At 44.9% G+C, this 10674-nt stretch overlaps 1 protein-coding gene across 1 annotated transcript in view; it reads right to left on the bottom strand.

The window, feature by feature from the left end:
- Nucleotides 1-761: 761 nt before the first annotated feature.
- Nucleotides 762-10674, bottom strand: part of LOC144691823 (uncharacterized) — a 94132-nt gene continuing 84219 nt past the window's right edge. Inside the window, exons 16-17 of the mRNA XM_078560345.1 lie at nucleotides 8190-8385; nucleotides 762-3095 (exon numbers count right to left, since the gene is read on the bottom strand). Of these exons, the coding sequence (XP_078416471.1) occupies nucleotides 2857-3095; nucleotides 8190-8385 (435 nt within the window). The 3' untranslated portion in view covers nucleotides 762-2856. The remainder of the gene's footprint in view (nucleotides 3096-8189; nucleotides 8386-10674) is intronic.

The following is a 10674-nucleotide window of genomic DNA, read 5'->3' as shown; positions in this document are numbered from 1 at the left end:
CCCTGGCTATTAATACCAGTAAAACTATGGGCATGGGACAAAATGTGGCATCTCCGTCCCAATCGTACTGAATAACACCCCACTGGGAGTGGTTAGCAAATTCTGCTACAGATCCACAGCGATTGACAATCTGTCCCTTGATACATCCATAGGGAAGCAGCCACTAGCTTTGACTGACTCATAAAACATGCATGGACTAGTATCAAGCTGACCCTCAAGGCCAAGCTGATGGTTTCTAAGGCCTGTTCTCAGCACCTTGTTGTGAAACGTGGATGACCTACAGCTATCAAGAAAGGAAGCTCAACAATTTCCACCTTCACTGTCAGCGGTGCATTATGGGTATATCCTGGCAGGACAAAATCACAAATATGGCGGCTCTCTCAAAGGCAGAGCTCTCAAGTTTGGTTGCACTCATCAAACTGAGGTGGCTTCATTGGTTCAGGCACGTCTGCTCAAGAACTTTCTGTAGGGTTGTTTCCCCTCCGCTTCAAGGATACTTGCAAGCGTGAGATGATGGCCATGATGTTGATTACTGCACCTGGGAGACACTAACTGATGACAGTGGAAAATGGTGACACCTCCTGTGGGCTGGTATGCACCACCATGATGACCAGTGACTACAGCAGCTCGGCAACAGATGCCAACGCCAAAACCAACAACCCACAACAACGTTTGGGAGCTTCATGTGTGGCACTTGTGCAGAACCTGCCTCTCAATGACTGGCCCCTTCAACAATAATGAAAACACCCCATCTGTTGCTTTGTTGTGTGTCCATCATCTCATAGTTGGAAGGCTGCCGGATCTTGACTCTTGCAGTTAGCACACATCCTCTCTGATGTTTAAGAGATCTTCCTGACCCCAGAAACACTTGAAAATCAACTTCTTTCTTCAATAGGCCACAAAGGATAGCAGGAATACTCAATAAATATGGAACAATTGATGCAGCTTATGAACCAAGTGATAACAGTACTGACCTAAAAATCTGTTTTCTGGCATCATGCATTGGAAAATGTATAAAATACGCGTGATGGCTGAGCCATATATATACATGCATGGTATGGTAATGCTCTGGGGACCCAGGTTCGAATCCCTCCATGGCAGATGGTGAAATTTGAATTCAATAAAAATCTGGAATTAAAAGTCTGGTGATCAATGTGAAACCATTGCCGACTGTCATAAAAACCCAAACCTGGTTCACTAATGTCCTTTAGGGAAGGAAATCTGCTGTCCTTACCTGGCCTGGCCTACATGTGACTCCCACAGCAATGTGGTTGACTCTTAAATGCCCTCTGAACAAGGGCAATTTGGACAATAAATGCTGACTTAGCCAGCGATCCCTTGAATAAATAAAAAAAATCCTGAAAATTTAAATATTTTGAAGTATAAAGGCAAGTTCAGCAAATATTGTTGTAACACAGCATCCATGGTAAAGTACTGGAAGTCCTTTGATCTGGGATTATTTATATGATTGACAGCTGCAAATATTCAGTTAAGGCATAAAAGGCTTATAATGTACCTTCTATAATAAGCATTGAGCATGTATGTCTCACAGTTGTAATGTTTGGAATGGATCAATTCACATGGTATCAAAAATAAAATGAACAGATCAGGCCCAAAGTAATTTATGTCCGCGCCCTAAAATCTATTTCCTTTCATCTGTTCCATCACTTACATCAAGCTTAAAATATTTCTTCAAACACGCTAAGAAATATAAAAAAAAATCACCTATTGGCTGAATCTCAAACATTCTTAAAGTTCTTGTTACATTGGGCTATGCTTTCTTATCTCCAACACTCTTTACAAATATAACTTTGTTCCTCAAATCCCATTTGGAAAGAGTTCTTACTGCTCTTGAGTGATGGACTGTCAGATGGCCACTCCACTCAAACTTTCCCCTGCCTCGATGCTGCTCCACATTCCTTGCCGGGTCTTCTGAGCCCGACTTTACAAGGAATGTGGAGCAGTGTCACTCGGGGAGCTCCATCGGAGGGCAGCAGAGTCCAGGGAAAGACAAACCATCACCCTTTTTACGGCACTGGCTGCCGTATGGTAAATTTAAATGTCCAGTGTGAATGTTGGTGAATGGGCGAGTAGATGAATGACTGAATAGATAGGGTGGTTATAGTGGGGAGGTGGTTGAGGTAAGGGGACAAGTGGGTAGTGGATAGGGTGGGTAGAGAACCAAATAGGTAGGGTGGCAGGTGGGTGAAGCAGTTGATGGCTGCATGGTAGGTGGATAGGGTGGCAGGTGCGTGAGGTAGGTAGGTGGGTCAGGGGCTAGGGAGTTTGGGTTGAGAGGGATAGTCAGGTCGGATTGGAAGACTACTCAGGAGGTCATGGTGTCGTTTGTCGTGTGGTCGGGAGGCCTTGTCAGTTGGCCAGGTGGGATGGTCAGGGGTAGTCAGTGGATTGATGGGGGAATCGGGCATCACTGTGAGTGATGGAGGGGCATATGTTGTGGAGCTACCCAGGAGTTAGACTAGGAATTTTATGTCTGACATTTCCTGAGTTACTGTTCAGGTAAGTACACCGGAACTGTCTGAAATCTCCAAATCTAAATTAGAGTCAGAGACAGTCACAGGGGGTCCCGGGGAACGGGGGACTTGCCCATTGGAAGTTGAAACTTCCTGGGCAATTCTCACGGAGGTCAGCATATCAGGACCTCCACAGCATCCCGACACATATTCTTCAGCCATATGTCTGGCCTCCGGAACATTGGAGAACATCTAGACCATTGTATTTCCTTACATCATTATTTTCCTTAACTGAATTTTTAAAATTTCTGAAGATTGGCTTTAAACTCCACATAAACCCTGAGCAAATGAGTATGTCCATTTTGGAGTTTCCCATGACAAACTATACGTCAGAACGCTTTAAATTGTAGGGCGCATTAACAGCACTGATGACATATGACCCAGAATGACCCCCTGAATAAATCACTGCCAGTATTATTGCCACGATGGTCAGCAGAGCCAAACCTAGAAGAACTCCAAGTACTATCGTGGACACTCTGAATCCAGGGCTTTCTGGCTGAATCTGCACCGTGGGAAAAGTCTGCAACAGGGTTGGAGCCACAGTCGACGCCTGTGTAGTACCTGGAACAGGATAAAATAGAAAATTTATTTAAAGACCCGTCGTGATTCAGCCACATTCCTCAAAGTATGTGTCTTGGGGGGAGTTTTTAAATTGTATGTCCCATCCCGATTCAGCAGGGTTCTCTCTAAGTGCACACAGTGGCCTGATCTGCTATTTTAATCTGAGGCCTGAGCAGGGAAGCAGTCTTGGCTTCTCCACCCAGCCAAACTTGCCAGGAGCTGGATCTAGGGCCAGAAGTGACCCAGTAAAGGTAAGTTTAATTGTTTTTTGCTTGTGGACCAGAAAGTGCAGCAGACAACTGCTAGACTTTATTTTGTTGGCACATTTGTGAAATTCATAAGGCTTAAGTTATCACATTATACTGTGCAAATGCTTAGTGATGAAATGTCTTAATTTGTGTGTACTATTAGGATGTTGATAAGAAGCCTTGAAGTTGGTATCTTTTAAGTGCCTAAACACTCTAGTGGAGCTTTAAGAAAGAACATGTGGAGTTATAGCTAGGATACATTTGGTCTCCAATGAGTCTAGCATTAGCAGTAAACAGAAGCCAAGGCTGCAATTCTGATCAACTGGAAGAATGGCCTGATGATGGGTCTCCGGTCAAAAGGGTACAATTTAAGTTTAGATTGTTGTGGGGCATCCAGGAGCATTCTTCCCATTGGTCAAGTATTGTAAATATTGTGTACAAGTCAAGGTTCGATTGTTGTGGGGAAGTCAGGAGCACTCACCCCATTGGTCAAGAATCGCAAATATTTAGCTAGAATTTATTAGGTGTGTTGGCACAGGTGCACATACTTGGGCTGGATGTTGCCTGCATAAAGGGTATAAAGATGGGGAAGCATTACTGGGGTTTTTGCACTTGCCAGGGGATAGTATTCAGCTCAGGTCATTTGCTGGGGGTATTTGTCAGGAGGGAAAGTTTGGGGTTAATAATAGATCACTTGCTAGGAAATTAGCATTTATGTGGGTCATTGCCAGTCGATGGCCAATTGTCAGGTTGGGAGTTGCTGTAAGAACCTATAAGTGACTAAAGTAATTGTCAGGTCGGTGGTTACCGTGAGAATCCAGATCAGTATTAGAATTCAGCAGTATTCATCAGTATTAGAATTAAGAGAAAGTGAATAGTCTTTGTTAGAAAATTGTCCCCACCACAGTGAGAGAGAGAGAGAATGATCCATTGGGGTTGAAGTCTTAAAGCTGCAAGGGATTTGTATGTGTGTTAGAGTTAAGCTGACTAAGTTAAAATCTCTAAGAATATCATGAGCTGAAAGACCAGGTTCAAGGAACCAAGAAGAGAAAACCCCAGAAAACCTGATATCCTGGAAAGACAGACCAACACGGGTTGAACTTCTGTACCATGCCACGCCTTGACTAGTGGAATGTTAAGTATTAATCTTTATTGTCCAATTACCCTTTTTAGTTTGCATTCTAAATTAGTGATTGTCACTTTAGTCAATATGGTTATTCCTCGACAAGAATTTTCTTACTCTGCAGTTTAGTATAAAGTTCGAATCCCTACACACCCGATTTGATTGTCGGGGATCATTCCTACAGATCCCCAGCAGTTTGTCTCTTGCCAGCTCACCACTCCCACCCATTGGCCAGGCAGTGATCTCTGCCAGGGTCAAGCAGGAGTCAGAGTGTGAATATTAAAATGAGGCCCTGGGGTACAAACCCCTCTAGGCCTTGACATGCAGACTTGTTATCTGCCCAGTCTCCTCGCTCAGATCGTTCCCACCCGGTAATAAAATCACGACACTTCCTGTAGTGGATCACTGGAGATCATGGAGTGAAAGATCTTTTTGCATATAGGGTGGAGCCAAGTGCCTAGGGGGAAACATATGGGCTACAACGTCTTTCATATGGCACAACATTTGGTCAGAAAGTTTATATACATAGTCGCAAAATAAATTGAAGTGTATGACTTGCAAAATAATACTTAACAGCATAGGGAAGTGATTTGTGCAGAAGTATATGCAGTAGCATTATTTGTGTTACTCATTGTCACACAACACCCAAAGAATCAGGTAAGAATGTTCTTTCCAAACTTTTGTCAATCACCATTACAAGTTTCATGTGGCCAACCCAGGAGAACTTCCCCTCTGTTCAGTTCTCCTAACTACTCGCAGACCAGAACCTTCTGCCCGACATGCGGGGGCGGGCCCTGCGCGCCGACACGTAAAGTGACGTGCGGTGACATCGGGGGTGTGTGTCCCGACATCATCGCGCATCATTCTGATCTTCCATTCGGCGGGCACGCATCAGAGTTGGGCTAAGCGCCCGCCAAACTGTCAAAGGTCTGTTAAGGCCATTAATTATACAATTAACCCTATTGAGAACGCTGCCCGTCCAGCCTTAAGGTTGGCGGGGGGGGCAGGCGAAGAGCCCAAGCGGCCTTCGCATTTTTCATGGAACCTCATCCACGGGGCAGGATGAGGTTTCATGAAGTTTTGATTAATTGAATAAAAATTTTCATGAAAATTCACAAACATGTCCCAGCTCATGTGACACGATCACATTAGGGGACATGTCTGAATAATTTTATTTTTCTATTTTTTTCCCAAGTTTCGAACTGAAATTAATCTCCCTATGGCAGCTCTGTGCGCGCGAAAGAGCGCAGGCCCCGACTCTCCCTCCTCCCCTCGCCTGCTCAGGTAGTGCTGAGCGCTTCTGGGCACGTGTCACGCTGGGCGAGCCTTAATAGGCCCACCCATGTGAAATAGCGGCGCGCAGCTGATCGCAGGCGGCGATCAGCTCCACGCCCGCTCCCGACCGGCACGCCCGATGGGGAGAAAATTCTCCCAACAGAGTTAGGGCTGAGACCAAGGCACCATCGTGTGAATGAAAAGCCTTTCTTACTCTGTCCCCTCCTTCAGGCAGGATTAAACTCGGGTATTAAGAAAAAGTCTATGGGCCGGATTTTCACAGAATCGAGGAGACTACACGGACCTTTGAAAATGACAAGTAGGACCTGGATCAAAAGTCCCATTCCCATTTCTGACACTTTGAATTTTTGCCAGCAGCCAGAATTGGGCAGGGGATGGGTGGCGCTGGGAGAGAAGGGTGCGCAGTAGGGTGGGCGTGGTGGATTGTGATTATCATGGGAGGGAAACCTGAACTCAGCAGGACCATTTGAACTTAGTGCTGAGTTCAAACAGGCCTCATTATGACTGTTGCAAGTGCCTTAACCTACGGTATGGGAGTCACAAATTGACGGAGTTGATGCAAACACTCTTGGAGGGCAGATAACTTCATCTGAAGTTTTTTAAATGTCCTGCTCTTTAAACTTAAAAAAAAGGCTGCAGCTGTTACTGAGAGTTAAAAAAAAAAACCTCCTCAAGACTGCTTTGATTGACAGGCATAGATTAGAAAAAAATTGCATCTGGTCATACAGTTTCCATAGATTTTTGTTGACATCTCCCTAAGAGCAATCATTATGCCAATCTGAATGGATGGCTGAGTTTCAAAAGCTACAACTAACTCAGCAGGGTGTTCTGAGTTCACAGTTTGATTATTCTATTAAAGGATTGCAGTCCCAGAGAACTGAGGCTGACCTTCTGACCAGCCTGCCTCAGCACTCTCCTGACCCTCTGGCCATCTATGCTCTGCTTCCAGGGTCAGTGGGCCTGGCTCTATCATGCAATCACCACCCACCGTGCACTGCACCCCCCCTCCCACCCCCACCCCACAACCCCACCAAACCCCTGCCCACCCCATTCCCCTCCAGAGCAAAAATCAAATGTTTTAGGGTGCTTTTTACTGGGACGGGTCCGGCAAGTCGAGAAATTTCCAGACTTTCGCTACCCACTTCTGTAGCCAAAGTACAGCCCTATGGCTTCACACTGTTGTAAATTTAAAGCTGCAGACAGACAACTCATTCTCCTTTCTGCCTCAAACCATTCCTGAAGAATGCATCAGTTTCCCTTTATCCTTCAATTCTGGCCTCTTGAACGTTCCCAATTTTAATCACTGCATCATTGTCAGCCATGGATTCAGCTGCCTTCCAATTCCCTCGCCAAACCTCTCTGCCTCTCTTTCCTCCTTTAAGATGTAAAGAGGTAAAACCTACCTCTTTGACCCAACGTTTTGGTCATGACCCCATGAAATGCCCTGAGATGTTTTGCTATCTTAAAGGTGCAATATAAATACAAGCTGGTGTTGTTTAACTAAGCTCATGAACTAAACCAAGGCATTTGGTCCCTTGTTAATCTTCTTTTTATATTCCAGGGTGGGTTGAGGTAATGAATGAACGCCGTTGCAAAAACGTAATGAAACTGTCTGGGCACAGTGGGCAGTACTCATACCTCTGAGTTGGGAGGCCATGAGTTGAAGTCCTGCCCCCCTGCCTTTCCAGGCCTTGAGAACATAACTTAGGCTGACACTCCAGTGTAGTACTAAGAGAGTGCTGCATTGTTGGAGCTTCTGTCTTTCAGGTGAGACGTTAAACTTAGGCCCCAGCTGCCCTCGCAGGTGAGCATAAAATTACCTTGTCATTCTTTTGAAGAGAACCAGAGCCCTAGTGTCCTGGCCAATATTTATCCCTCAACCAGCAACATTTGACACAAATGATCTGGTCACGTCATCAATGCGGTTTGCGGGATATTGTGCTCTGCACAAATTGGTTGCCATGTTTCCCTACATTACAACAGTGACAATTCTTTAGGATTACACTGTAACCTGTCCAGTCCAGCACCCTGTTGTACTGAAACACCAGTTGTCTGGAAATGTTTTGATCAGACCCAAAGATCATTTTAGTTCAATACTCTGGGAGCAGAAACATGGAAGATACAGTATTTGAATAAGTAAATCAATTTTTATTGCTACTTTATAATGTTTTATCACTGTTTTATGCTTCAGGTAAAAATTTATATCTGCAGTGTTTTCCGGTTCACACACTTGTGGTTAGGCTTTCTAATCTCATTCCATAATCCAGAAATATCTGAAATCCAGAAGTAACTTGGTCCCAAGTATTCTGGACCTGGAGAAGTTACATTGTATTCTGTTGTCTGTCAAGCACCTTGGGTCATTCTGAGGTTGTGAAAGATGCTATATCAATGCAAGTTCTTTCTTTTTACGATTAGCAGAATGCCTACCTGTTATATTGACGGAGCTTTGGTTATCAACTGCTTTGATTGCATCGGCAAAAACACTTTGCAGGTTGGCAGTAGTTACTTTTGAGTCGATGCTCAGGAAAGCCAGGAGATTCACGGCCACACTTCCATTTTGAAAACCAATGATGGTGATATTAAAATTGTTATCATTTAGTTTACCTCGTACGGTTTGTACAACCTGAGAAGAATAAACACAGATATTATTTTATATTCTGATAATAAGGAAGGCATCAGCAACCATTGTTAAGAATGTCTTCTGGTTCCATTCATCCACTCACCCACCTCATTAGTAATGTATTTGAACAGGTGATGATAGGACTACCCAAATGTTACAATTCTAGCACCATTCTTGCCTTCACAATGAGACCCCATAGGTATGGATGTCTCAAGAACTGAAACCTTCATCATAATTCCCCACTGTGAATAGATTGGCAAATAGAGCCCAGATTTAACAATGAGCTCTAAATCACATTAAATTGTTTACTGGAGAAGAGAAGACATAAATGGACCCTACCATGAGGCACGGGGTATAGTGTAAAATCACTTGTTTGATTTAAAAAAATAAACAGAAGCAGTGAGTTTCAAGAGATACCATTTGTTCCAATATCAGTGAGAGAATTAGAACCAGTAATGAAGGGTTTAACTCTATTTCAGAAAGTCGCTTCATCCAGATTTCAGACATGAACAGATATTTCCCTTGTGTCGGTCTTATCAATGGTGTGTGCTACAAAACCATAGAAGTTTGTTGCTTTACCTCTGAACTAAATCCAATCTCCTGACCGGCTGTCAATCACTCATGATCAAAGGCATTGTTTGTTAGATAATTAAAAAGAATGCTAGTAATAAGTTATTTGCATGTTGTTTACATCACTAACAGCTCCTGGAGTCTTTACAGTGTACAATTCAATTTATACCAAAATCAAAACTCTTTGCCCAGTTCCCTCCGGTTCCAATTTTCAGACAGACCCCAGGCAGGATTTTGACCTCGTCAGGCAGGCACAATGGGCAGGCCCGGGAGCGGACGTGAAGCCGAACACCGCCCGCGATCAGGCCTCAACATCAATTTCATCAATTAATGGCCAACCAGCATGAAAAGTGCGCTGCAACGCATAGCGCTGCCGGGGTGAGGAGGCAGGAGGAGGGTGAGCGTAGATGTTTGCATATGCACGCGGGTGCGTGCGATGAATGAATCCGCCTGTGGATGAGGTTTCATTAACAATTCAAAGGCCGCTTGACCTTTTCGCCTGCCCGCCAACCGTAAGGTTGGATGGGCAGCGAAGATTTGCGTTCAATTAATACTTTAATGTCCTTAATAGGCCAGTTAATTGTCAGCAGGCATCCTGCCAACGCCCGCCGGCCAAAATATCGCTGGAGTGCACGATGACGTCAGGACGCTTGCCCGACGTCATCGTGCGTCATTTTACGCTCGACAGGATAGGGCACGTGCCCACCCGCTCAGCGAAAAATTCAGCCCCCAATTCAAACAGGTTGCTCCTCCCATTGGAAGCAGGAGGGAGTTTGCATGATGATCACGATCAGATGATGTAGTTATGATTTCCGAAGCCATTTTTCTCTCTGCCTGCCAGCTCATTGCCAGTTTCTGCCTGTGCCCAATAAACAAAAGCATTGGAATTGGTAGCTGCCTTTTCTGCCCAGAAGGAAAAGACAGTTTGACCAGTATTCTTATTTCCAAGGTTTTACTGTTTTTTCGTTCTGGGTGGGCGTACATTAAAGGGATCCTTAACTACAGTCAGGGAAAATGGACAGATGTTTGCTATACGTTTTTAACACCACTACCTTGTGAGTTCAGTGGTGTAAAGGCTTCCACAATGAATATCCCCTTGCATGCTGTAGTTGCTGCAACAATTTTGCCTGCTTCTCAAAACTGGTGCGTTCTTTCATTCCTGGCATGTCCAGCTTTCTTCTCTAGGGTACTTTTTTTTCTATTCATCCATGGGATGTGGGCTTCGCTGGCTGGGCCAGCATTTATTGCCCATCCCTAGTTACCCTTGAGAAGGTGGTGGTGAGCTGCCTTCTTGAACCGCTGCAGTCCATGTGGTGTAGGTACACCCACAGTGCTGTTAGGGAGGGAGTTCCAGGATTTTTGACCCAGCGACAATGAAGGAACGGCGATATATTTCCAAGTCAGGAAGGTGAGTGACTTGGAGGGGAACTTGCAGGTGGTGGTGTTCCCATGCGTCTGCTGATCCTGTCCTTCTAGATGGTAGTGGTCGTGGGTTTGGAAAGTGCTGTCGAAGGAGCCTTGCTGAATTCCTGCAGTGCATCTTGTAGATGGTACACGCTGCTGACACTGTGCGTCAGTGGTGGAGGGAGTGAATGTTTGTGGATGCGATGCCAATCAAGCAGGCTGCTTTGTCCTAGATGGTGTCAAGCTTCTTCAGTGTTGTGGGAGCTGCACTCATCCAGGCAAGCGAGGGGTATTCCATACACTCCTGACTTGTGCCTT

The sequence above is a fragment of the Cetorhinus maximus genome, chromosome 16 (assembly GCF_964194155.1).
Source record: "Cetorhinus maximus chromosome 16, sCetMax3.hap1.1, whole genome shotgun sequence".
Lineage (NCBI taxonomy): Eukaryota > Metazoa > Chordata > Chondrichthyes > Lamniformes > Cetorhinidae > Cetorhinus > Cetorhinus maximus.
Note: the sequence above shows the minus strand (reverse complement) of the source record. Positions and strands in the feature narration are given on the sequence as shown.